Source organism: Electrophorus electricus, chromosome 7, assembly GCF_013358815.1.
Source record: "Electrophorus electricus isolate fEleEle1 chromosome 7, fEleEle1.pri, whole genome shotgun sequence".
Taxonomy (NCBI): domain Eukaryota; kingdom Metazoa; phylum Chordata; class Actinopteri; order Gymnotiformes; family Gymnotidae; genus Electrophorus; species Electrophorus electricus.
In genome coordinates, this window is record NC_049541.1 from 21786389 (window position 1) to 21813107 (window position 26719).

The 26719-nt window shown below is 46.1% G+C and overlaps 2 protein-coding genes across 2 annotated transcripts; one reads left to right on the top strand and one right to left on the bottom strand.

Annotated features, from left to right (window-relative positions):
• The first annotated feature begins 365 nt into the window (after positions 1 to 365).
• lmod2b (leiomodin 2 (cardiac) b) lies at positions 366 to 4310 on the top strand. The gene is made up of 3 exons (XM_027007572.2): positions 366 to 850; positions 1270 to 2637; positions 3795 to 4310. The coding sequence occupies exons 1-3, from the start codon at positions 575 to 577 to the stop codon at positions 3819 to 3821; spliced, it is 1671 nt and encodes a 556-aa protein (XP_026863373.2). The 5' UTR covers positions 366 to 574; the 3' UTR covers positions 3822 to 4310.
• Positions 4311 to 5778: 1468 nt separating this feature from the next.
• waslb (WASP like actin nucleation promoting factor b) lies at positions 5779 to 16599 on the bottom strand. The gene is made up of 11 exons (XM_035528512.1): positions 16034 to 16599; positions 12553 to 12687; positions 11924 to 12010; positions 11425 to 11521; positions 10634 to 10657; positions 9025 to 9211; positions 8711 to 8753; positions 8089 to 8242; positions 7405 to 7940; positions 7089 to 7197; positions 5779 to 6798 (listed from the first exon to the last, which is right to left on the bottom strand). The coding sequence occupies exons 1-11, from the start codon at positions 16133 to 16135 to the stop codon at positions 6737 to 6739; spliced, it is 1536 nt and encodes a 511-aa protein (XP_035384405.1). The 5' UTR covers positions 16136 to 16599; the 3' UTR covers positions 5779 to 6736.
• Positions 16600 to 26719: the final 10120 nt, after the last annotated feature.

The window sequence follows — 26719 nt, forward strand, 5'->3', positions numbered from 1 at the left end:
AAACGAAGGAAGCACAGCAGTGGATAACAGAACCAGCAGAACCCAATCACTACGATAATATATATAATATTTAATGTGTGGTCTGTTGTGAAGTCAGAAAGTAATTAGAAATAGAAATATGTTATAAAAATTCAGTGCTGACTGACATAATTAAAATTTTAGTCGTTTACTTGACTGGTCACCAATGTGCTACTAACTGTACATAATCAAATCCTCAGTAGCAGGTTCAACTTAGAAGTGCTGTCTGTTTCACGGTGTCATTCTAAGCCTAGTAGATGGCTTGATGCGTTAGTTTCTAAAGTCTTCCCTCATTGCGTCGCTGGGATTATTTTGGGCATGCAGCACGGCACGGCTGACGGCCTTCTCCGCGACCGAGGGGTGAGCTCACGTTCTTTTTGTAACTCTGTGTGGTTGACTCCCACTGCCCAAAAAAGCAGCATCATCAGAGCCAGGCTTTGTGAGGTGGCCCCAGTGCGCTCTTAAAGCTCACAGCAGACAGGGTTAGTAAGGACCCTGGTGCTTGTTGCTGCCACACTCCCAACGCCCTCACTCTACTCACGCCCAGCTGGAGGTCATGAGCACCTTTGGCTATCGCCGAGAGCTCAGCAAGTATGAGGACATGGACGAGGACGAGCTCCTGGCCTCGCTCACGGCCGAGGAGCTCCGGGAGCTGGAGAAGGAGCTGGCCGACATCGACCCAGACGGCTACGTCCCCGTCGGACTGAGGCAGAGGGACCAGACGGCTAAAACCCCCACTGGCACCTTCAGCCGGGAGGCTCTTATGAAGTATTGGGAGAAGGAGACGCAGAAGCTGATGGAGAACGAGAGAAGGAACTCCTCCAGCCCCCAGGTCAGTGACGCGTCTATAAACCCTGACCATCTATGAAAAGGTCATCAACCCTTACCAGAGTACAGAGTGCATAGTAATGATCACTGTATCAATAAGTTATATTTCTGATAAGTTCATTTGTTCTAAAATAATATATTCCTTTGCTACCATATCCACATTCCTTAGTGAAATGCTGTGTAAAATCACTATGATGATAATTAAATGTACAGCATATTTATTCTAACACACAGAGCAAATGTCCCTACCAGTGTCCAAATTCAGCATTACTGCTGTGTGTGTCTGTGTGTGTGTGCGCGCGCGCGCACGTGCGCATTAATGGTGTTGTTCAGCATTACTGCTGAGTCATGGCAGTATTCAACATTAGTGCTTGGTCATGGTGTTATCACTCCTATAAACATTCCTATAACTAACTGTTCCAGGATGGTCAAAGTCATGAGACAGAGGAACGTGTGAGGGGAAGAAATAGCTCCGATTCAGAGGACGAGAGAGAAAGTGCAGAAGAGAGTGAAAAGGACAGAGGAGAACAGAATCATGAAGAAGAAGAAGAAGAAGAAGAAGAAGAAGAAGAAGAAGAAGAGAGTGAATCAGAGGAGACTAGTAGTGAAGATGAGGCAGACAGAGATGGAGATGAAGATGCAGAGGATAAAGGACAGAAAGACATAAAGGAGAATGTTCCAGAGCAGCATCCTCCTTCACATCACCTATGTAATGGCCACTCAGTCCTCAAAACACTGGAGCCCGTGAGAAGGAGTTCACCAGTGGAACCAACCGTCAGAGCCCAGCAAAGCACCCAGCTCTCGGGGAACCCCACCATTGTGGATGAGGCTCTGGAGAAGATCCTCACCGACGACCCTGACACCATGGAGGTCAACCTGAACAACATCGACAACATCTCACAGGAAACGTTGACCCAGTTCGCACAGGCACTTGAGTCCAACACGCACGTGCGCGTCTTCAGCCTAGCGAACACGCACGCCGATGACCACGTGGCCTTTGCCATCGCCAAGATGCTGCGTGCGAACTGTCACGTGACCAACCTCAACATCGAGTCCAACTTCGTGACGGGGAAGGGCGTGCTGGCCCTGGTGCAGGCACTCATGCACAACAGCACGCTCACCGAGCTCCGCTTCCACAACCAGCGGCACATGTGCGGAGGCCAGGTGGAGATGGAGATGGTGAAGCTCCTCCGAGACAACACCACCCTGCTCAAGCTGGGCTACCAGTTCGACCTGCCGGGCCCACGCATGACCATGACGGGCATTCTCACGCGGAACCAGGACCGGCACAGGCAGAGGCGCATGCAGGAGCTCCGCCGGCAGGGCGGTGCCACCACGCCCCTGGATGGCCGCGCGGGCGCGCTGCAGAAGAGCACGCCCGTGTCGTCACCTTTCACCTCGCCCTGGTGCTCTCCGCGGCTACCACGCCACGATGCGGGCAAAAAGAACTTGCCTCCGGCCCCTCCGCCGCCCCCGCCGCCCCCTCCTCCACCTCCACCTCCACCCAAAGCCCAAAGCATCCCTGAGAAGAAAACCCCCACCAGAACGATTGCGGAGGTGATCAGACTCCACGAGGCCGGATCCACGAAGATACGAGCGGCTCCGGTCACGGGCAAGAAATCGCGGAAGCGTCCAAAGGAGAAAGAGAAGGACGGTGTCCTGAAGGAGCTGAAGACGGCGCTAAGGCCCATCGCTGAGCGGGACTTCCCCAGACCGTCCACGCCACAACGATCGGCACACGATCAACTCATGGCTGATATCCAAGCAAGCAGCATCAAATCTCTGAGACGGGTGAGTATCACACACATACACACACACGCACATGCAAGTATATGCACACACACACACACACACACACACACACACACAACATACACAGTAAGACAAATCTATCCAGGGTTAAAGAGTATTCTGTAAGAATGAGAATGTCTAGTAATGTCCCAAAATAAAACAACTTCCTAAATATTAAACTATCATGTTCAGAGTAAAAGGAACCACAGGGGGATGTATGATCAAAGTAGAGAGTTAGAGGTGATCTGCTTACCTGAACAATACGGCCGTGCAGTCCAGCATTCTGTTATTACACTTGACATAAGCCTGTATTATTACGTGACATAAGCATGCGTTATTACCTGTGACAAGCATGTGTTATTACACATAACATAAGCATGTGTTATTACACATGACATAAACATGCATTATTACACATGACTTAAGCATGTTATTACAAGTGATGTAAGCATGTGTTATTACACATGACATAGGCATGCATTATTACATGTGATGTAAGCATGTGTTATTACGTGTGATGTAAGCATGTATTATTCCATGTACCTTAATCATGTTTTATTACATTTGATGTAAGCATGCATTATTACATGTGATATAAACATGTCATTACACGTGATGTAGGCATGCATTATTACACATGACGTAAGCATGCGTTATTACACATGCCATATGCTTGTGTACACTGGATCCGTTACGGCGCGGCAAGTTGTAGTGACATGCTAGAATGTGTCAGGCGCGTCTGGAACCCTTCTGGAAAACAACACTAAATCACAGGTTGTGTGGGGGTCTTGTGATGGAAAAAACCCTGTTCCTGTCTGATGATAGCATCCTGACCCTACACATACCACCTACTTAATGTCTGTATAAATAGACCCTGCTGTGGGCCAGCCTGATAACACACATGCCTCCCTGTACCAGGCAACAGGACAGCAAAACAAACTCACCAAGGCGTGGTCCTACATTTAAGATCTCAGTAACTGAGATTGTAGATAAACCCATCAATCTTTGAGAATTAATCATCACTAATCACATTAAAAAGACAAAAAAAGGCCAGGAAGTTGTCGTGCACTGACATTACGTATGCGCGTATGTAAACTTTGAGCCGCTCTCCAAACCTTGGGAGTAGTTGTGAGTGTGCGCTGTCTTCTGTCTGACAGGTGGAGGTTCCTCAACATCTCCGGTAACATGCCCAGACTACGCTGGACCAAGAACAAAGGGGTGGTGTGTCAAATATCATTTCCAGACATCCCACCAAACGGCCCCTGTTCAAGAGTAACAGGTGTCCGTGTAAATGTGTTGGCTTGCTGTTAAGAACCATCTTACATTTTTACAGTTCAGTCACACGACGGTAATCGCCTGCACCGAGTGTGTCTTGTTTATCCTGTTCCTTGCTCCTGTCTGGAGTTTCCCTGATACATTACAGGACGTCACTGCATAAAGGATCTAGACAGACAACTGGAAATGGAAAGGCCTGGATATATATACTTTATTCTTATTTTGACACTAGTGACACCAAGGGTTCTTATTGTTTTATAGAGTTGAAGTTTTTTTGAGGTCTTTACACTGATCAGAACAATGTAATGTCATGAGATTCATTTAAATTTCATATTTTTGTTTGTATAAATGTAAATAGTTGCTTTGATGTGGAAAATTAAACGTTTTTCATTTGATTATGATCTTTTTGTGGTTTTCTTAGTGTGTAGGTCAACAAACCACTCCAGTGAAGCTATGCACAATGAATACCTGCCAATGTTAGGAAACAGGATTTCACCTTGGATATGGGGTCAGGTCTTAGCCCTGGACCTGAGCCACACGTCTGAGCTCAGCACAGTGGCTGCCCTGACCCAGAGCACTGGCCCAAGGTCTCAGCCGAAACGGGACAGAATTAATTGGAGATATATCCGAGACTCTCCTAATCCTGGTCCTGTGTCTGTCCTGGAGAGCTGCCCAAGGCCCAGAGCCACCCTGCAGCTGTTACTGCAAACATGGCGTTCTCAGCATTTGAGCAGAGAACGTGCTCACTGAAGGAAAGGCTCGTTCACATGGAAACCGGGTTCTTAGGACTAACACGTGGAGTGAAAGCTTCCATTGGGAAGTTTAGGGAAATTTGGGCTTTTTTTCTGGTCCTGTGATGAGTAGTGAGGGAGGGCTCTCACTACGAAGGCAACACAAACCTATCTGACTGGTTTTGAAGAAAGCAGGTTCTCACTTAAAAGAAATGTCTGCTTCGAAATCTTGGAATAACTCATGAAGGTCAAAAGAAAAATCATGCAAGACTGCCTGATATTCCAAGAATGAAATAAAAGTCACTTCAAATCTCTGAAGCTCTCTTCCACACAGCCTAGTCCCAACTGCACAATAAAAAAAAATAAATAAATTATATTTTATATATATATTTTATATATATATATATATATATATATATATATATATATATATATATAAATAAATTTACATATGTCAGTGCTCAAAAAATAAATCCCAATAAAATCCCAAAGTCCCATTCTCGCCAGGAGACAAATATGTTTGTAGCTATTCGGCTTAAACATTTATACTGGTATTAAGCAGTGAAGTGACCAGTGCAGAGCCCAGTAAAGGTGAGTCATGCCATCATTCACAATGACAGACTCTTTAAGGAGGTCCGTCAGTCCGTCACTCAAAGAAGGAAGTACGTGTTTTAGATTGTTGTGTGTTGAAATTTCTCCCATCAGTAGCTGGTGTGTGTCTCTAATCCAGCACAGAGCCAGAAAGGTCAGTTTCCCACTTTAGCGTAAATCACTCAAAACACTTATGTAGTGAGTCACTAGAAAATCCAGCCCAACCACCAGGGGGCATTGCAGATAGCACTGGATGGCACAGAGACACGGGTCTGTTGGCTTCAATTCCTGATTGGCTGTGGGAACCCAAGAGAGGAAGGTCTCCAGAAGGACAGGGAAAGCTCCATGATCAGTGTGTGTTATCCAACAGTGACAGTGAGGAATTTTGTGTGTGTGTGTGTGTGTGTGTGTGTGTGTGAGTGGGGGGGCGGTACAGGAAGATCAGGTTAAATGTCCAAGTCCAGAAGAGGATGGCAGAAAGCAGAAGAGTTGGGCTATAATTCACGATCACAATACTTCTGTTATATAAGCACGTGCACACACATTCGGTAAATAACATTTATTATTTAATTTTCATAAATTTCATTTCAACCAAATTCCCAATGCTCTGTGGTTTCTAAAACTCCCAAGTGGTGAAAAAGAAAAAGAATGAATTGTCCAGAAAGAAACGGCACCGTTAAAACAGCATTCCGGTTAAATCTCGTTAAAGCTAAACATTCCCTGGTCTTACCAATTACCCTGTAATTACTAGAATCACGGTGTTAGACTGGCGTCTCTCAGAGATCAACAAAGCATGTCCATTAACAGCAAGTGTCATTAGTAGAGTGAAAGGCATTTCTGTCCTGCATGCATATCGACCTGATCAGAAGAGAAAACCCCATCTGCACGCCAGATTCTCCCGGGTCTCTTCCGGGTAAGTAGCAGGATCCAGGAAGCTGAACCAGGGCAGCCAATCACTGAACAGCTCAGTGCTTCTGTGGCGAGTCCTCAAGCACTTCTGAGCACGTGCAAATGCCAGAGTTCTAGTCTCATTTGAGCAAAAATATAAACATACTCAAATTCTGAGTAAATATGTCCAAAAAAAGCATCTTCTTTAAGAAAATAAACGACTAAGCTAGGACTGTAAGACTGAACAGTGGGGTATGAAAATAGTGTTTGTCATTTTTAATAACTATTATCACAAACTGAACTCTTCCTTAAATCCTCCCTTCAATGAATGTTGGGGAAAAAAAAAAACAAACCCTTGACTTGACAGAGTAAGAATACTTCACATACAATTGCACATTAATCCAAAAGAAAAAAACACAGGAAAACAAAAAACAAAAACCTTTATATCAGATGAAATGAGGTATTGCACAGATTAATAAAAAAAGCTTGAAGGCAACAAAAATATACAGCAAATCAGATTACCATTTACATCATAATCCAGGGAAGATTTATAGAGGAATTATGTTAGTGTCTTAATTTGGACCACTGTGGTCACAGAGGAAGAGGATGGTTCACTAGTCATCCCATTCATCCTCTTCCTCAAAGTCTTCGGCCTCATCATCATCATCATCATCATCTACAGAGAGACAAGAGAGGTCCAATCAGAGAGAGGCGAGAGATGAGAGTGGTCCAATCAGAGTGAAGATATTCATGGTTTCACACTAAAACTAAAATCAGGTGAGGTTCGGTTACACGGTTCATTTTATCTATTGAAAAAAACAAACAAACAAAAAAAACCAAAACATGAACAAAGTTTTAACACAATCAGAAAACCGAGGGACTGAAATGTAACAGTGTCACGTGCAACAACCTAAATGTGGACTGACCTCACGCCCTTCGTGTAAAACGAGGTGAAGCAGACGTTACCTGATGAGTGGATGGCTTTGCTTCTCTTCTGCATCACCTCCATTAAAGCTCCCACGATACCTGCTGACGGCACCTGGGTGGGCGGGGCCAAGTCCGACCCTTCGGAAACCTACAAAACCAGGATGCGGTCAGCGAATAGGGTTGACCTTGGGAAAGCAGCCTCGGGTCCAGTGCCCAGAACACCTCCGGCAGGTAGTGGAGGGCTGGGGTTGCGCTGATCTGCCTCGAGGACTGGCTAAGTCTACGAGTCACGCATGCAGACATTTTACAGACTACAAACTTCAGAAGAATAAAAGCACCAGTTTCCAACACTTACAGTTTTCAGCTGGATGCCTTGGCGGATTTGGTCCAGCAGGGAGTCCCGCCCACTACCACCCCCTGCTGTTAGTTTGCCGCCTTGCTCCACCTTCTTCAGCATCGCCCCTTCACGGATCTGCTCCAGGAGAGCAGACTTCCCAGAGGGTGGGGGCAGGGGCTCCCCTGTCTCCATACCCGGGAGAGGAGGACCAGGGGGTGGAGGCCCTGGGGGTGGGGGTGGAGGAGGAGTTGGAGGAACCCCCCCAGCAAAGGGCAGCGGAGGTGGAGGAGGTGGAGCTGGTGGGGTGATGGAGGAGGGCACAGGTGTGGGAGGGGCTGGCAGGGGGCCTCTGTTGGGTGGGGGTGGAGGCACTCCCATTCCTGGCCTGGAGGGCGGAGGAGGCGGTGGGGCAGAGGTTGGCACTCTCGAGGGGGGCGGTGGGGGTGGAGCTCCTCTGCCCCGGGCTGGAGGTGGTGGAGGGGGCCCTGAGCTATGTGGTGGAGGTGGTGGAGGAGGCGGCCCTCCTCTGGAGGGTGGAGGGGGAGGGGGAGGAGCTAGAAAAAGAAACAGCACGAAGTAAGAAAAACAAAAGAAAAAATACGATAAAACATGCAAACGATCCTCTGTACAGCAACACATAGAAGCAAAAGTACAGAGAGGCACGCTCATCTACACACACACACACACACACACACTTCTCACCTTGTCTGCGGAACTCATTCTTCACAGCCTCCACACCTCCCTTCCCCTCGATGAACTCATAGATGACCTTCGATGTCTCCTTGTCCTTCAGCTGGGCTTCCGAAATCCCGCACATGTCGAACAGACTCTTCAGGTCGGGGTCCAAGTTATTGAGCTGTTCACACACACGCACGCACGGTGCCAGATCAGTCATGCAGGCAAGCAAACCAAAACAAACATTCAGAATAACGCGGTTTGCATCCTCCTCCTCTTCTGAACTGGTTGTTATAGCAACCACAAGTTTGTGTGATTTTGGGTGTGGCTGGTCTCCGTCCCCTCCGTGTCACAGTTTGTCTGGGCTTTCATGACCACTGCAGTTTCACTACTGCCATCTTGTGGAGGAACAAGGACTTTGGTTTTACATGACATGTGAGCGGTATGTAAATTAAGATCCAGGCACATGTCGCATTTATGCCGATACAGGCGTGTATATCCAGGTCTAAGTATATATATGTATTACAAGACAGGCAATACGCACATATGTGGATCCAGGCATATGTAATGTGCATGTGGATGTATGAGGCTGTTTGTGTGTGTGTGTGTGTGTGTGTGTGTGTGTGTGTGTGTGTGTGTGCACGCTCACATCAAAGCCCGTGTTTGGATCCCAGCCAACGTGCCCAATGTGCCTACCGGGGAAACAGAGATCAGACTGTGGCATTACGGTGCAAGCTCCAGACAGTAAAAACCTTATAAATTATGATAACTAAATGATTATTCCAGATTAAGCACAGCAGGCACTCATGTGATAAACATATTCTGTGGAATTAGGAGGAAATAATAATAAATATTCAGGTTTGACAAACCCCAGGAGGCGAACCATCAACATAAAACCGGCATTAGAAACTCGACTGTTCAACATCCTCCCTTCACATCACAGACTCTGCAGAACAGACTCACCGGAAGTTGCTTGGCGTGCCGATTTCAGCCTTGGATATTTTCTTCTTCTTGTTTTTGCCTTTTCCTTTGTCCTTTCGGAGATTGCTGTGACTCGGGAAGCTGCTGTTGATTTGAGAACTGTTACTATATCGAACGTTATGAATCTCTGGGTTCTTGATGTCCACCGTCGCCATTGGTAACGTAGGTCCTGTAAAAACAAACACAGACTGAAACCAATTTCAGACGATCCACCCGTCATCATTTCCGCGATGCCCGCAAGCCCGGCGCCTCAAATAATCCTGGTTTGTCTAGTCCCACCAGAATAAGTGGACCAAATCTACGTGGAATCGCAGGCCAAATCTCTTCCTCGGGAGGTGTGTGAGCGAGAGAGGGCTGAACACAGGGCACCGAACCGCCCATCTAAGGCTAAACCCCACCCTCACCTCCACCCACACACGCTGTGTAAAGGGCGTAGGGGAGTAAATAAGGAAGGAGGCTCATTTTTAAATGGATGTCCTGTCACAGAGAAGCGTGCCTCCTCTTTACTTTGTCCCACAAACACACTCGTCCTCCAGACATGTCTGCGGTCTCGCCAGCGCTCGGTACCCTGACCCAGTTCTCCAGCCGAGTGAACACTTCAGATCAAGTCGGCAAAAAAGCCACCTTCCTGCTTCCCAAACACCAAACCTCCCGGATGACATAACGAGAGGTAAAGTGAGATCATGTTCTGTTGCACAGCTAAACACTGCTTTTTAAAAGGGAATCCACAATAATCCAAATGAAGTTAACAGTCAAACTGTTCGATAAAGGATTCACGCAGCCTGTTTCCAAGCTTGCTAAACAAAAACACACAAACCCCTCAAATCCTCTAACATTTATCACAAGCTTTTGTCTTCAAGAGACGTAATGTAATGTTGACTATCAGTGTAAATCAACACTGCTGAGTACTAATTAATGCAAATGTTTGTGGATTTTATTTTATTTGTGGATTTTATTTTCTAATTTGATCAAATTATCCACGACTTCACGGAAACGCTGGCTAAACATAGCCACAGACAGGAACAGACCAGGTGAGAGTAAGGTTAAGCCTCCATCTTCAGCAATGAACACTCCCCACAGAGGTCTGGGGAGGAACTCAGATGTGGAGGAGATGGGGAAGCCTCTCCACCCTTCAGCTCCACAACAGGCCATTCAGACCAACAGCAAAGTTCCAGAAAACCCAGGAGTCCTAATGTTTATGGTTACAGATGCTCCGCCCTACACAGCAGGTACAGCCACGGGCACAACACACAGCAGGGCGTTATGTCTGGAAACTCCCCCTGTCCCTGTGGGAACTGCTCCACACAATAAGATGGCTGCTTCAAACAGCACAGCCTTGGGACACTTCATGCAGGTTAGATGTGGTGGCAAGACTTCCGTTGACTAATGAGACAGTGTGGAAAAAAAACATCTGAGGAAAGGCGGACTTTGTGAATGAATCCTGTGTGTGTGTGTGTGAGAGACAGAGTGTGTGATTGAGTGAGTGAGAGAGCGAGAGTGTGAGCAAGTGTGTGTATGAGAGAGAGAGGTGCCCTCCTCAATCTTTTAAAGAGATGTGTAAACGTGACTGCGTGACTGAGGACAAACCTACCATTTGTTGGCTCACGTCTTTTTTCTGGAAAACAAAATGAAGGTATCGGGAATCAGTCAGACTGGCAAGACAACAGCACACATCTGAACGACAGAGAGGTGAGGAGAACAGAGGGAGGTGGTGAGGAGTTAGAAAGGGTGAGGACAGGAAACCCTCCGACCCCTACAGACACCCCCCCCCCCGGCCTGAGTCAGGAGATCTTGAGGGAGTGGCACAACTTCAAAAGCTTCCAGAGAGAGAGAGAGACCCATTCCACTGAACAGCAGAAGAGAGAGAGACCTGCGTTTATGCATGACACGCAGAATATGGACAACATGCCAATACCAGTTTACACTGATAATGTTTACACCGGTTACAAATGGCAACACAGTAGTCAGTTAAGCAGAAGCATTAATCTGGAGACGAATGCATAGTGTGTAAATAATGTGTTAAAACAGCACTGGGGTCAGAGCAGGGTCAGTAAGGGCTGCCCAAGACTGCTAAAGGCGGCTCAAGAAACAGGTCTAAGACTTAAGGGAAATAAAATCTGGTTTATTTAATCTTCTTTAAGCGAGGCAGCCGTAGCACACACTAAACCCGTTGTAGAGGTTATTCCAAATTAGACACGCCATACTGAAAGAATAACACCAACGTCCAAGCAGTTCCATCAGGGCAAGTGTGCAGGGTGGCGGAGATGATGTTTACACAGCAAACCTCTTCCTCAGAACATGGCTCTGATTCAGAGAACAGAGCTGAGTAACAAACACAGGAGACAGCGGGCGGAGTGTGGGTGGGAAATGGGCAGAGCTTACCAGTTTTCCTTGGCCGCTTGCTGAGCAGGTCGCTGACAGCAGCGCGGAAGTGCTTGGCCTCTTCCTCGTTTGCAAAGTTGAGGCCGATCTGACACGTCTGAATAGAGAAACAGACCAACACGCTCCGGTAAACCCGCTGGTGTCTGGCGCAGTAACAAAGGGAAGAAACAGGGCAGGGCCACGCCGCCTGTCCCCACGCAAAGACCTGCACGCCACTCAAACCCTCGCTCAGAAGAAATCTCAAACCTTCTGCAGAGGGCAATACTTAAACCAGCAGCAGAAGTGAAGTGATCTGCAGTCGTTATCTACACCCATCTACATCTTCACCTACATCTATGGCATTTGGCAGACGCTCTTATCCAGAGCGACTGATAAAACTGGTTTGTGACAGAACATATCCCAGCCAGTATGTACTGTTCTCTACCGCAGACCCGGACCCCAGTCTGAATCGCACCCATGTGGACACACGACTTCCACAGGCCGGAGCAACTGTACTTACGTCTCCAGCAAACGTCATGAAGTATGACCTGGGGTAGGTGATGGGAATGTTGTTGTACAACTCCTGCTCGAACAACATTCGGCCCTCCTGCGGAAAACAGCAAAGGTAAATAAATCAAAGAACAGTCAAGGAGAGAGGACGGGATTTACTGTCCAATAAAGCTGTTAGTAAACACAACAGACACGCTCCCAGTACAGAACAGGACAGTCACAGAGCATTTCACAGCACAGACTAATACACAGACAACACAGAATAAAACAGTGCAAATACACAGCACAGACTAAAACACAGACAACACACTTCACATTAAAACACATTACAGAAAACAACTGAGCTCAGCAGTGCTGCACTGCCTCAAAACTGACACACCGCACTGACATTTGCATTTAAACTACTAATAGCTAAAGGGCAGATAAGAGAGACAGACACAAACGTTTGTTGATCTTGGGGGGGGGGGGAAACTCCACGATGTACAATAAAAAGGAAAACGTGGCCCCCTGGCCCCAGGAAAGCTTTGACTCTGCCACTGGTAAAGAGTATATTGGAAACTATGTGAGGTAGGAGAGTGATTGAGTGAGTGTGTGTGTGTGTGTGTGTGTGTGTGTGTGAGAGAGGTGGTGTCTGCGCACTTTGATGTCAAACACCCTGATGAAGTAGGAACGCAGGGGGTTGTCTTTCACCAAACAGGCCACACCACAGCAGCGCTTCACCCAGGACAGGGCTCTGTCTGCAGCATAGACCTGGACCACTGCTGAACACAGGGCCTGGGGGGGGGGGAGAGAGAGAGAGAGAGAGAGAGAGAGAGAGAGAGAGAGAGAGAGAGAGAGAGAGGGAGGGAGAGCGAGAGAGAGAGCAAGTTACACACGAAGAGTGAGAGTTTACAAACACTCATCCAAGAGATCCTTGGTGCAGCATTATAACTAACACTAAATGTATTATTATTACTACTGCCATTACTAGTTTTTCTATCTGCAAAATAATGGAATGGAGTTTAGAGGGTGAACACTGACCAGTGGTCCACGGTGCAGCGTCAGTGTCGTACAGGAGAAATCAAAACAAGTCATTACTCCAGAATGCAGCCTGTCCGCTCACAGACACTCTCTGACCAAGCACAAGGAGAGGAGGCCATGGACAGAACGAGGGGGCAGGGTTTGATGTGCTATGTCATGCCTTTTGGCTACTAAGGTGCTTAGCATAAACACGCCTTTATCCAACACTCACAAACCTGGCCTGCCAAAACACCCAACTGTGATCAAGCTTTAACCCACACTTGAGAACGTCTAATGTCAGGAGAGGCCTTGGGGTTGGACTCAGTACCTCTGAGCACCAGAGCTCATGGGGTAGGCTGGCATGCTGAGAGCATGGGATGGGGCCCCAAAAGAGCTACTCTGCCAAAGCCCCTACCAGCGTGAAGATAAGAGGCTCACAGATGACCGTCTGGAAGCACAGAGTGAGACAGACAGGTAGAGGGAGAGAGCATGAGACAGGGTCTCTGGCTCTCCTTCCACATCTGCCTGCTACTCAGTAATGTCCACCCAGGAGAGCCGGTTAGGTTCCTCCCCCACTGATCTGCGCTCAGAAACAGCCTCAAGTCTGTAATTCTCTTCCAAGCCAGCAACGAGTGTCATGTACCACAGCAGGTTAGAAGAGAAAGAGAAACTACTTCCCATTATCTTCACTTTATCTTTGAGACATGATCTTTGCTTCATAATCAACATCTAAAACTGAACAAAGATAAAACATTAGGCGGTTTGCGTCAGTACACCATCAATACGTACCAACAGACAGACAGTCATAATATCACACATTACTTATATTGCACTACAACACTACAATATCCAATCAGATGCGTTTCATTACGAAGCGCTACCTCCTGGTTAAAGGTGGCTCACCGCACTGTTTTCAGAACTCCATGGTGACCTTTACCCCCCCCAGTTCATCACTCCTCACTCACAATGCTAAAAACACTGCCCTCATATCCATTCCTAAAACCTCTCTAGCCCCAGATGTCAGCAGGTCCTGGGCTGGACGCGGAGACAGGAAGGCTGGCCAGTCATAGGCCTCTCTCTGGGTCATTATGGGAATACCACCGCGAACAGAGCTGACACACACACTCTGGACACAAGCACACACCAGACTAGACCTCAACTTCTCTAGTACTAATCCTTACATGAACACATTCATATTTAGAACAAGCACACTAATACTCTAATAGCAATAAAAATACTACTACTACTACTACTAATAATGTCAAGCAATAATTTGAAATTCCCTCATTTTGGATCTTGTATCATTTAGGAACATTACACTCAAATCTCCACACTTTGTTTGTTTTAGTTTTTAAATCATCAGTTCTTGTATTCATACTTAATGTGGGTGCATTTGTGAGCGCATGGCAGGACATTTCAGTGAGCATGCCCAGTGGGGACCGGTGGGCGGGGCGGGGGTGGGACTGTGGGCGGGGCTCTGCCTAGAAGCCACTTACTTTGCTGATCAGCCGGTCCCGCGTCGAACGGGCCCAACCGGGCCCCCTAACCGAGCACGCGGCTCTCGACACGCCCTTCTGGATCGTGTAGCAACAAGCAATAAGGGGTTAGTTCAGGAAGACAAGCGTGTGTGAGAAGAGTGAGAAGCGTGAGAGAGACACACTGAAAGACAAAGGACAAAAACAGGATTTCTAGTTGTTTGTATCGGTGGTGATGGAGAGACGCCACATCAGTGCCTCACTAGCTGCAGGAGCACAGACAGGGAGCACAACTCCTCAGTCATGGCGTTTCAACAAGTGGCTGCTCGCGTCTTGACTGTATAATCTGACAGGGTCGTGTACTGTCTGCTGCTGGAGATCTTCATGAGTACAGGCCAGGCTTCTGCACATGCTCAGAAACGGCCCCCGGAGCCACTCAGTTCCACCCTTAAACAGGGAGGACGTTCTCGAGTGTGGCAAACCTTCTTTGCTGAAACGCAGGTAGTTGTGTGGAATGAGGAAGTACAACCTGATCTGGACCATTTCTAATCAAACATGAGCTACAGGTCACTGCTGTGGGGGAGGACGCCAGAGACGCGACCCCACCCCACCCCACCCCTGCTTCACGTAAGGGGAAATATGATAAAAAACGCTAAAGACAGAATCGTGTGAGAATGCACATGCTAGAATACTAGAAGGTGCATGGCCCACAGGTGCAGTGCAGTCTGACACAGGTCTAAGACAGGTGACGTACCTTTGCATTTGGGTTAAAGATTACAAACAAAATGTTCAAAAGCAAAACAGAGTCGTTTTGCACAGCCTAAACTATCTGGCTTTAAGAAACACACATCTTTCTGTTTGTGTCTGTTGTAATAATTCATTCCTCGAGGAGCTTCATTTTAATCACCTGCTATGATCTTAATCAAGACACGCAAAACTGCGCGAGCTTCGTCGTGACTCCTGACACAATGTACGCGACACTTGATACCGCGCACCCTCACCTGCGTTTCTCTATCAAACACTACGGAAGACGAGAATCGCGCCACCGCCGTGAGCTGCGCCTGTGGCAGCTAACCGGACAGTTAGGGAAGCGCTCGGTGACGTCAGTTGATAGGTCAGGTGATAGGTTTTCCCGGACAACTGCGGAAAATCCACTTTAACTGAAAATTCGCTACAGACGCCAACAATCTTGGCAACAACTGCTGCCGACTGACACACGGCCCATTTCACACGGACCGGTCTTCTACTAGCACCTGGTTCCGCTTGTCCATAACGCCTGTCCCAGGAACGTCCACAAGCAGCACCGTGTCCCAGAAAACGCCGCCCGTCTCACGCCAGGACAGCGACCTGCTCGGAGGGACGCACTCCAGCGGCTCTGGGTACCGTGCGTGCGTGCGCGAGGAACGTAAACGTGAAAGCACAAACTCTCCCAAATCCAGAGGAATTACAACACGGGGAATGTTGAGGAACACATCAGAGATAAATGCAACGCAAGAGTGCGCGAGTGTTAGCCACCTAGCCCCCCCTAACGTTTCAACAGTTTGATAAATCAGTCCAGGAAAGTCGCGATCTTCCTAGGCCTCGGGACCTCCCCGCGCCACGGGCACGGATGGCTCATAACGCGCTATAACGCGGGAGACACTTACGCTGCATTTTCTCCCCAGCTGCGTGGAGAGGACGTCGTTCTCGTGCTGGGAGAGAAGCATCGAGCCCACGTTTGGCCTCCTCTGCGGCGCCTGGCCACTCATCTCCCGGCACTGCGGGGACAGGACGCTCCGGAATCACGAACGGGAACAGCAGTCGGAAAATGTGCGATCATTGACCTCCGATCACCGCAGCCCGAAGTCGCCAATCATGCTGAAAACTGGTTCGGCCAAGGACGGGTGAAAGCTCGCTAGTCTTCCGGGCTCGCGTCCCGACGCTGCAGGGTTGCTCGGGAGCGCTGCGACAGGCCCACGCGTGCTTCAGGACTCTAAACTCCTCCAAACTCCGTCCACACACGTCCCGAGCCAACATGGCAGGCGCAAAGCGCGAGCATTGCGCATGACAGTGGAATGATCGCTGGTTCTGCTCGTAATTACCTTCGCGCGATCTCGACCGGTTCAGCCCTGGACTTGGGATAGGTTGGGAATAAAGACGCGCGCGGACTTGGTCATTCACACGCGGTGGGGTTTGTGGAAGAAATGCGCTTGCTGCACGGAGTCCGCGCGGGTTTGGGAGGAGTCGGTGAAGTTGGGAATGGGTGGGCGAGCTGCTGTCAATCAAACGGAAGAGAGGGCGGAGAGAGAGAGGGAGGCACAGAAGCGCCCAATTAGGAGACTATGGAGAGAATGCACGACGTGTCAGTGACTTAAGTGCAAGGTTTCAGATGCAGTAAAGCGCCGTTCTGCCTTTAATCCGCAACCATCCGGCCTGTATGGTATTTGATATCATAACTCATTACAATCTACAGCAGTGTTTAGGATATCCCGAGTTATTAAGACGTCGCTGATGTATACTAACGTAGTGCATCTCTAATACAAATAGAAACTCCAAAAAACAAATTCCCACTAATTTAAAAATGAACTTTGTACACCAAAGTCAACGACTGTAGCAGGGCACGGTATACCAGGGCCGACACTAGAAATATATGAACGGGAGTTCCCCCCCCTTAACACCTGCCCTTACTTTTATGTTGAAGTTACACAGTCTTCAGCAACACTGTCTGACGCACACACACAGCGACGCAGACAATGGTGCAGGCTCTAGTAAAGATGTGCAGAGCCACTGGTACTGTCACACATCGCCCAGTCATCGAGTATTTCAGTCTAAATGTGATTCATGATTTCAGCGCTGCTGTACGCCAGACCCCCCGCCCAGGTCCTAGTGCCGCCTTTTCGCAATACATTGTCAATTTGGGGACAGGATGGCACAGTTTACTAAGAAACTGGCGATTTGAGCTTATAAGGCATTCTTATTTGAAGGGAATGAAGAACATTTAAGGGGGATTATAGCTCCAATAAATCAGGCAGACCGACACGCCAGAGGTGAACTCTGATACTTCTTCATGGATAAAATAAACTCTTTATGATGCCTCCAGAATAATGTATATGAATACGAATACTTTCATCATGATGTCATGTTGTGCAACTGAATTCTTCTAAGCTATATAGAAATGCAAAAAATGTATAGGAGGTGTGAGGTATGACGGAGCGTGTTTCTCAATGGCACCTGAAAAACAAGCCCGTCTGCACCTGGCGTTCACGACGGAACTGTGACGCGAAAACCAGAAGAACCTGCCAGGTGAGCGAACGCGCGCGCGAGCGCGTGCGATTAGGTGTGTGATTAAGAAACAGCTAAACATGTCAAGACAAGAATGTTCAGAGAAAGGGGACTTGTCATCTCATCATCTTACGCTTCTTGTAGAGTAGAGTGCCAACTGTGTGATATGAGTCTGACAAATGGAGTTATGACATGAAAAACAGATCTATACTTAGATTAGGCCACAATCTTTTACTCTGGGGCCTTGTGTCATAAAGATATAAGCATGCACTCAACATAAATGATGTAAATGATGTTGTCTTATATTTTAACATGCTATGTGGAAACATTTGTGCTACGTTGAAGTGTATGTACACTAGCTGTGTACACCTGTTTACACTTGGGTTTTCAAGACCACTCCTTCCCGAAGGAAGTGTGTTGAGCTGCAGAAGCTCCGCCTCCATGACTGCTTTCTGTCCAATCAGAGCTGCCCTCTCTCCTCTGCACTCGGGGTATGTTGGACTTTCTTCATGTCCCCCCACCCAGATCAGATCAGCCTGGCTGATAAGTCTCTGGCTCATTTGCATACACACACATTTGGTCACTTGTTCCTTATGGCTGCTGTTACACACCTGTAGGAATTCCTCCGCGGTTGTTGCTGTGTGGAAACTTCCTGCTGGTGTGTGTGGAGACTCACTGCTGGTGATGGTGTGTGTGTGTGTGTGGAGTTTGTGTGGAGACTCACTGCTAGTGTGTGTGTGTGTGTGTGTGTGTTTGTGTGTGTGTGTGTGTGTGTGTGTGTGTGTGTGTGCAGAGACTCCTTGCTGGTGTGTGTGTGTGGAGACTCTATGCTGGTGACAGACCCTGACCATCTAGCTGGTGCCTAATAGATTGCTAGTGCTCAATAATGTATTCAGATCAACTCCACCCATCCCTGTGTCTCTGTGTCCCTGTGTCCCCGTGTCTCTCTCCGCATGTCTCTGTGTCCCTGTGTCCCTGTGTCCCTGTGTCTCTGTGTCCCTGTGTCTCTGTGTCTCTGTGTCCCTGTGTCTCTGTGTCTCTGTGTCTCTGTCTCTGTCTCTGTCTCTGTGTCCCTGTGTCCCTGTGTCCCTGTGTCCTTGTGTCCCTGTGTCCCTGTGTCTCTGTGTCTCTGTGTCCCTGTGTCTCTGTCTCTGTCTCTGTCTCTGTGTCCCTGTGTCCCTGTGTCTCTGTCCCTGTGTCCCTGTGTCTCTGTGTCCCTGTGTCCCTGTGTCCCCATGTCCCTGTCCCTGTGGCCTTGTGTAAAACAACTGAGAAAAAGCTCAATCCTCATAATAGCATTTATTTCCATATACACAAAGGCACTGGGGGCACTGCACATTCAATTCCAAATGGAAACATGAACAAAATATTAATTTTTAAACTGAAAATGAAGAAAAAGGAATAATGGGTTGTTCAACATAACAGCAGTGTCTTCATTTTAATTCACAAACTCGAATATTTACAGTATAAGATGAAAGTTGTTTAAAGATTTAGCTTTTCTGTTGATCACCGAACTAATATTTAGTTGTATAACCTTTATTTCTGATAACTGCTTTACATCTGTGTGGCATGGAGTCAACCAACATCCAACACCTGCGAACAGATATTCCAGCCCAAGATGACTGGACTACATTCCACAGTTCTTCTGCATTCTTGGGTTTTGCATCAAAAACAGCATTTTTGATGTCACTCCACAAATTCTCAATTGGCTTGAGGTCTGGGGATTGGGCTGGCCACTTCATAACATCAATCTTGTTGGTCTGGAACCAGGATGTTGCCTGCTTGCTGGTGTGTTGGGGTCGTTGTCCTGCTGAAACATCCATTTCAAGGGCATTTCTTCTTCAGCATAAAGCAACATGACCTCTTCCAGTATTTTGATATATTCAAACTGGTCTTTGGTGCCTGGTATGCGCTAAATGGGTCTGACTCCAAAGTATGAGAAACATCCCCAAACCATTATGCTTGCAGCTCCATGTTTTACAGTCTTCACAGTGTACTGTGGCTTGAATTCAGTGTTTATGGGTCGTCTCACAAACTGTCTATGGCCTTTAGACCCAATAAGAACAAACGTGCTCTCATCTGTCCATAGAATGTTGCGTGTCCTTGTGTCCCCGTGTCTCTGTGTCTCTCTGTCTCTGTGTCCCCGTGTCTCTGTGTCTGTGTCCCCGTGTCCCCGTGTCTCTGTGTCTCTGTGTCCCTGTGTCTCTGTCCCTGTGTCCCTGTGTCTCTGTGTCTGTGTCCCCGTGTCCCCGTGTCTCCGTGTCTCTGTGTCCCTGTGTCTCTGCGTCTGTGTCCCCGTGTCCCCGTGTCTCTGTGTCTCTGTCCCTGTGTCCCCGTGTCTCTGTGTCTCTGTGTCCCTGTGCCTCTGTCCCTGTGTCCCCGTGTCTCTGTGTCTCTGTGTCCCTGTGCCTCTGTCCCTGTGTCCCCGTGTCTCTGTGTCTCTGTGTCCCTGTGTCTCTGTCCCTGTGTCCCTGTGTCTCTGTGTCTGTGTCCCCGTGTCTCTGTGTCTCTGTGTCTCTGTCCCTGTGTCTCTGTGTCTCTGTGTTTGTGTCCCAGTGTCTCTGTGTCTCTCTGTCTCTGCTGCTCTCAACTTTTACTCTCTTCTACTTAAAGTGCTGATGAAAGGTGAGATGCAACCCCCGCTATTACTCACTCAACTTAACTAAACCTCAGCATGAACCCACAAGGCTCTTGTCCAGAGAGGGAATTATCCACCGCGTCAGCTCTGAGGTGCTGAATGTGACCAGCACCTATAAAAACATCAGACCCACATCCTCACATTCAGAAGCGGGACACTCCAAGCTACCTGTCCTGCTCTTTACCACAGGGAGTGTGTCAGCATTACTGACCCAGAGAAAGCTTGCACACGCAGTAAAATGATCACACTGCACCCCCCCCCCCCCCCCCCCCCCCCCCCAAGATTGTGCAGTTCTGAGTCATGTGGAGTCTCTGGACTCAGCTCAGGAGGTGATACACATGTCAACATAATGACTCTACAAACCTCAGAGGTGTCTGTAAGATAACACTAAAAAACTGGAACGTGGTTATTTTTTAATCCACTGTTTTAATGCATTTGGAAAGGACTACACAAAGTCAGTGGAGTGTAGTTAGTAGTGTAGCTGTAGTTAATTTTGAGTACATACATACATCTAAATGAGGATATGGAGCATGGTGTAAACTACGTCACATCCTCAGTGAACACCGATGGCGCAAAAAAGCCATTTTACATTTACACCGTTCCATTTGCCAAAAAAAAAAGCAAAAAAAAAAAAGCAAAAAAGAAAAGAAAAGAAAAAAAGCAAAAGACAATGGCACCCTCTCGTGGCGTAGTGTGGTATTAAATGATGTGTTCTCGGTTTTTTGGCAAGGAACAAGAACCTTCATGTCTTTCAATAAAGTCTTTACTGATTATATACACACACACACACACACACACACACACACACACACACACACACACACACACACACACACACAGTGGTGTGAAAAAGTGATTGCTCCCTTCCTGATATCTTTTTTTTTGCATGTTTGTCACACTTAATGTTTCAGATCATCAAACAAATTTAAATATTAGACAAAGATAACACAAGTAAACACAAAATGCAGTTTTTAAATGAAGGTTTTTATTATTAAGGGAAAAAAATCCAAACCTACATGGCCCTGTGTGAAAAACTGATTGCCCCCCAAACTAATAACTTGTTGGGCCACCCTTAGCAGCAACAACTGCAATCAAGCGTTTGCGATAACTGGCAATGACATTTTGCTACTTCAGGACCTGGAAGACTTGCTGAGGTAAATGGAACTATGAATTCTGCTGTCTACCAAAAAATCCTGAAGGAGAATGTCCGGCTATCTGTTCGTGACCTCAAGCTGAAGCGCTCTTGGGTTCTGCAGCAGGACAATGAACCAAAACACACCAGCAAGTCCACCTCTGAATGGCTTAAGAAAAACAAAATGAAGACTTTGGAGTGGCCTAGTCAAAGTTCTGACCTGAATCCGACTGAGATGCTGTGGCGTGACCTTAAAAAAGGCGGTTCATGCTCGTAAACCCTCCAATGTGGCCAAATTACAACAATTCTGTAAAGATGAGTGTGCCAAAATTCCTCTACAGTGCTGTAAAAGACTCATTGCCAGTTATCGCAAACGCTTGATTGCAGTTGTTGCTGCTAAGGGTGGCCCAACAAGTTATTAGTTTGGGGGGCAATCAGTTTTTCACACAGGGCCATGTAGGTTTGGATTTTTTTCCCTTAATAATAAAAACCTTCATTTAAAAACTGCATTTTGTGTTTACTTGTGTTATCTTTGTCTAATATTTAAATTTGTTTGATGATCGGAAACATTAAGTGTGACAAACATGCAAAAAAAGATCAGAAGGGGGCAATCACTTTTTCACACCACTGTATACACATACACACACACACACACACACACACACACATTAGCAACAACAGCGTGAGATAAAATCAAGATATGCACATAATTTCAATCCAGGGTTTTGTGGAGTTGGAAGGACAATGTCAGTTACTCTGAGTAAAAACACGATGCGACCTGCACAGCTTGTCTCGCGATGCTACTGCTGCACGAGGCACATGAGGGTCCTGCTCACAGATAAATCTCACCATCATTCACTCTTTCTCTGGCAGCGTGGTTTTATTACATGGTTTTCAAGAATCACCTGACCCCCAGACCTGACTACCCACATTGCACCTGTCCGATGCTGTGCCTGCATGGCCGTTCGGGACTTCCTGTCCTCCCTGATTTTGTCACTGTTTTATCACCACATCCTTTGGTCCTAATAAAATCATCTGGTGTCTCACCTTAGCAGATTTAAATTCCTCAACTAAGCTTGTCAGCGGTAAGTGCAGCAGTCCCCTCCTGTATCACGCTGTACTATTCAAACACAGCGGCAGCACAATCACGTCCTTATACATGTACAATCCTCTCCAGCCTCTGTACGTCTGTAACAGGGCCTCATACACCACCAATGTCTAATGTCCATCTATGAGGTAGTAAACCAAATTGGAGATTTCAGTTTTCCTGGTCCTGGATAAATACTATTAATCATTTAATGCTGCACTGCACCACTGTACTAAACACTAGCTGGCTTCTCCAGTATGAACAGAATCACTTTGGCTTCCATTCTGAATTTTTCTGCTCAAGTTTTCCTTTAACGGTGGACAGATGTCCTAACCTGCGAGGTTTATCCTTCATTCCTGCATACCCAAGATGATCATTTATCTTCCCTAACAACCGCCGGGCCACCATAGTTGTATCGTTATGTCGTCATGCTGGAGACCAACCTGTAGTCTCTCCTGACCTACAACCCATGTCCAGGCCTTAGTCATTACCTCCATCATCACCATTATAGCCACTGCCAGTCTCTGCCAGCACGTAACAAACTGTTATTCCAGAGCTGAACGTCCTGAAAATAAGCTTCAATCAGCCTACTAATCTTAGCTGGTACCTGGAAGACTCCAGATGCTTCCCAGAAGAGGTTATTGGTTAGCTAAATCTAAGAAACCCATGCGTAGGTAGCGACCCTCTTTCTTTGCTGTGTGAACCTGATGCCTGTTCTACTGACCTCTCAGCTAGTCTACACGCTTTGAAGTATGCTGCGCTAAAAAAGAAAAAAGCTCTTCCCCTCTGCATTAAGACGACATACGGGCCGAACCTGTTCTGCACCCCTTGCTTTTCTCTTTAGGAATAATCCCTTTCTTAAGGAATAATCCTTTTCTTCCAGATTACAACCACCATCTTTCCAAAAAAACTTCAAAACCTCAGGTACGTTTTTAAATGATACATCACTCCATTAAGCCCTGGTGCAGAAGCTGCCCCTGTACACCACATTCCTTACCTAACTCCACCCTGGTGGGCTGACATCCATCTGACAATCTACGACACCCACTGGTGGAGTCTCTAGTGGCAACTCCATCTCTGTGTCCTTATCTGTATGAACACCCACAAAATATTCTTCTAAATCCTTTTTGCCAACTTTTAAGATGCCAGATGTCTCCTTCCTAAATAAGGTCTTCACATAATTGAAAGGATTCCTAAAGAAGGCTAGCACGTACCCCTTCTTCTTCCTCATCTTCCTCAAGACCTCTGATCTCCTCAGCAGAGGTCTTGACCTCTCACCAGCCCACGCTTCAACTTTCTGTAGTGTTAACACACACTTTCCTCTTCTGCTACACACCTTTATTGCTTCCCAAGAGCCCAATGGATATGAAAATGAATCCTTAATAAGTGCATAAATAACTAACCCTTCTGCCAACCCTAGCACCACAGAGGTTTGAAGGGCTTGTGCTATTATTATGAAGTCATTATCATTGTCTAGAGTGACAGATACACAACTTACTGTGACCACAGACAGACTAAAGCCCTGGCCAGCGTGGCAAGAAAACACCAAAAAATGTCAAATGTTTTGACTTTTTAAAATTCATCAGTGTATAAGTGCTTATTGACTCAGTGAATAGATGAGTTTTCCACACTAACACCCAGTCACAGAGCATAGGTGTGGTCAGAGAGCACAGATGATAAAGCATGAGAAAAAAACTACTGAAAACATGTTCTGCAGGGTCAGTTGTCTTGAATGTAAAATTACTATATGTAAAAAAACATTACCATATGTAAATAACTCACCTTGATTTGCATCTCTGACTGTCTGACTCTCACTTATGCACAAATATCAGTACACATATGCACTACACACTACACATACACTAAACAACCATGGAGGCATACACACACGTACACACACACACACACACACACACACACACACACACTCACACAAAGTCCATGTATGAAGATGTCTCCACCCACTTTGACAGCAGGATAAACCCATACAACACAGTAGTGTAGTGAACCCTAAACTCTGCAGCAGCGTAGTGAACTCTAAACACCACAGTACTATAACTCTTCATGCATGTAATTCTGAGACAAAATTTTGTAGCCATTTTTGATTCTCTGTGTGTGTGTGTGACATTTCTACTGGCATTTGATGGTTAATGTAAATGCTGCTTGTTTATGTGACTTTATGACAGGGGTGTGTAACCGATGCTCCTCACACCAGTAACAGTCATTTATGATTTAAGGACAGACGTCACCATCTGAAAAGAGCCTGAAGTGAAATGTGGTAAGATAAGAGAGACGGTAGGGGAGATGCAAGGTCAAAGCTCGGTTAAGCTCCACCTTCTTTGTTATGCTCCTCCTCCTCTGTTAAACTCCTCCCCATTTCACAGAGGAACCGTCCTTATGACAAACTTGTAATTGTTTCTGTTCATTTTGAGTGTGACTCCTTCCGATGTTGAAAGAAAACGTACCTTACAAAGCAATTATGTTTTTCCAGTAAAACAATGGCCTTATTTTCTCATTTTGCTTTATTTAATTAATGACCTAGTACCTCATGTTGGAGTCCCATTTCAGAGCTCATCTGACCTGGCGGCCGGATGACCAGTACATCCAAGTCACAGATGCAGCCTTGTTTTCCTGGTGTCTGATACAGAACCTGGACAAGGCCCTGCAGTAACACACACCAGAGAGAAGAACATCGCTCCACTGTCTCCATGACAACTTTCATACATCCATAATCTCTCACAGGGTAAATTTAGCAGTGTGAATGACATGGTCAATGACTCTCTCTCTCATCATCATTCTGACACCTCACGCTACTGCACAACAGAGATCATCTTTGTAGACTTTGTGTTATATTTAAACTGAGAGACACGTCAACAAAAGTAATTGTGTTTAGTAATGACAGTGATAACTAGGACTAAGTGATGAGTAGTTGTGTTTAATAACACTGGTATGACAGTATTATTATTATCAATGTTATTATTATTAGTCAAATTCATACAGAGCCTTTATGAATCAACTGTAAGATGAATAAAAAAGGCAGAAACAAGTGAAAAATCCACTGCACCTTGATAATGGACCGATTGAACATACAAAAAATAAATACAGTGACTGAACTTCATTAATACAGTGACTGTCTGAGCTTTATTAATACAGTGACTGACTGAACTTCATTAATACAGTAACTGAACTTCATTAATACAGTGACTAAACTTCATTAATACAGTGACTGACTGAACTTCAGTAATACAGTGACTGAACTTCATTAATAGTGACTGAACTTCATTAATACAGTGACTGTATGAACTTCATTAATACAGTGACTGAACTTCATTAATACAGTGACTGACTGAACTTCAGTAATAGTGACTGAACTTCATTAATACAGTGACTGTATGAACTTCATTAATACAGTGACTGAACTTCATTAATACAGTGACTGCAAGAACTTCATTAATACAGTGACTGAACTTCATTAATACAGTGACTGAACTTCATGAATACAGTGACTGTATGAATTTCATGAATACAGTGTCTAAACTTCAATACAGTGACTGTACAAACTTCATTAATAATGACTGAACTTCATTAATACAGTGACTGAACTTCATGAATACAGTGACTGTATGAATTTCATGAATACAGTGTCTAAACTTCAATACAGTGACTGTACGAACTTCATTAATAATGACTGAACTTCATTAATACAGTGACTGCACTTCATTAATACAGTGGCTGTATGAACTTCATGAATACAGTGACTGACTGAACTTCATTAATGCAGTAACTGAACTTTATGAATAAAGTGACTGAACTTCATTAATACAGTGACTGACTGAACTTCACTGAAATGAATTGCACAACTGTGTGTCAATGGAGTGACTGAACTTCTTTAAAATGAGAGTGAACGTGACTGGTGAAGCACTTGCTTTAAGCATCATTGACTGGAGGACTTTAGCTAAAATCACATGCCTTGAAATTTAAGGCATTCTACAGTATGACTAATTTGAAATTCCTGCTGTTTTCATTATCACCAGTCTGTCAAACTCATCACACGTGTTATTTGACAACTCTGTTGTTTCATGCATGAGCCGACATTTACACTGCTGCTAACAGTGGAAGGAGGTACAAACAGAAATCCACAAACATGTAAATAAATGTGTTCGTATCCAACTCTGTGAACTACATTAACATGGTGGTCCTTTATTAAATTCATA

Excerpts from the sequence above, each read along its gene's own strand:
- lmod2b (XM_027007572.2), top strand. The coding sequence starts at position 575 with ATGAGCACCTTTGGCTATCGCCGAGAGCTCAGCAAGTATGAGGACATG. Across the intron at positions 851-1,269 it reads GGAACTCCTCCAGCCCCCAG|GATGGTCAAAGTCATGAGAC; the intron begins GTCAGTGACGCG and ends TAACTGTTCCAG. Across the intron at positions 2,638-3,794 it reads GCATCAAATCTCTGAGACGG|GTGGAGGTTCCTCAACATCT; the intron begins GTGAGTATCACA and ends TCTGTCTGACAG.
- waslb (XM_035528512.1), bottom strand. The coding sequence starts at position 16,135 with ATGAGTGGCCAGGCGCCGCAGAGGAGGCCAAACGTGGGCTCGATGCTT. Across the intron at positions 11,522-11,923 it reads TCATGACGTTTGCTGGAGAC|ACGTGTCAGATCGGCCTCAA; the intron begins GTAAGTACAGTT and ends TTCTCTATTCAG. Across the intron at positions 9,212-10,633 it reads AAGACGTGAGCCAACAAATG|GACCTACGTTACCAATGGCG; the intron begins GTAGGTTTGTCC and ends TTGTTTTTACAG.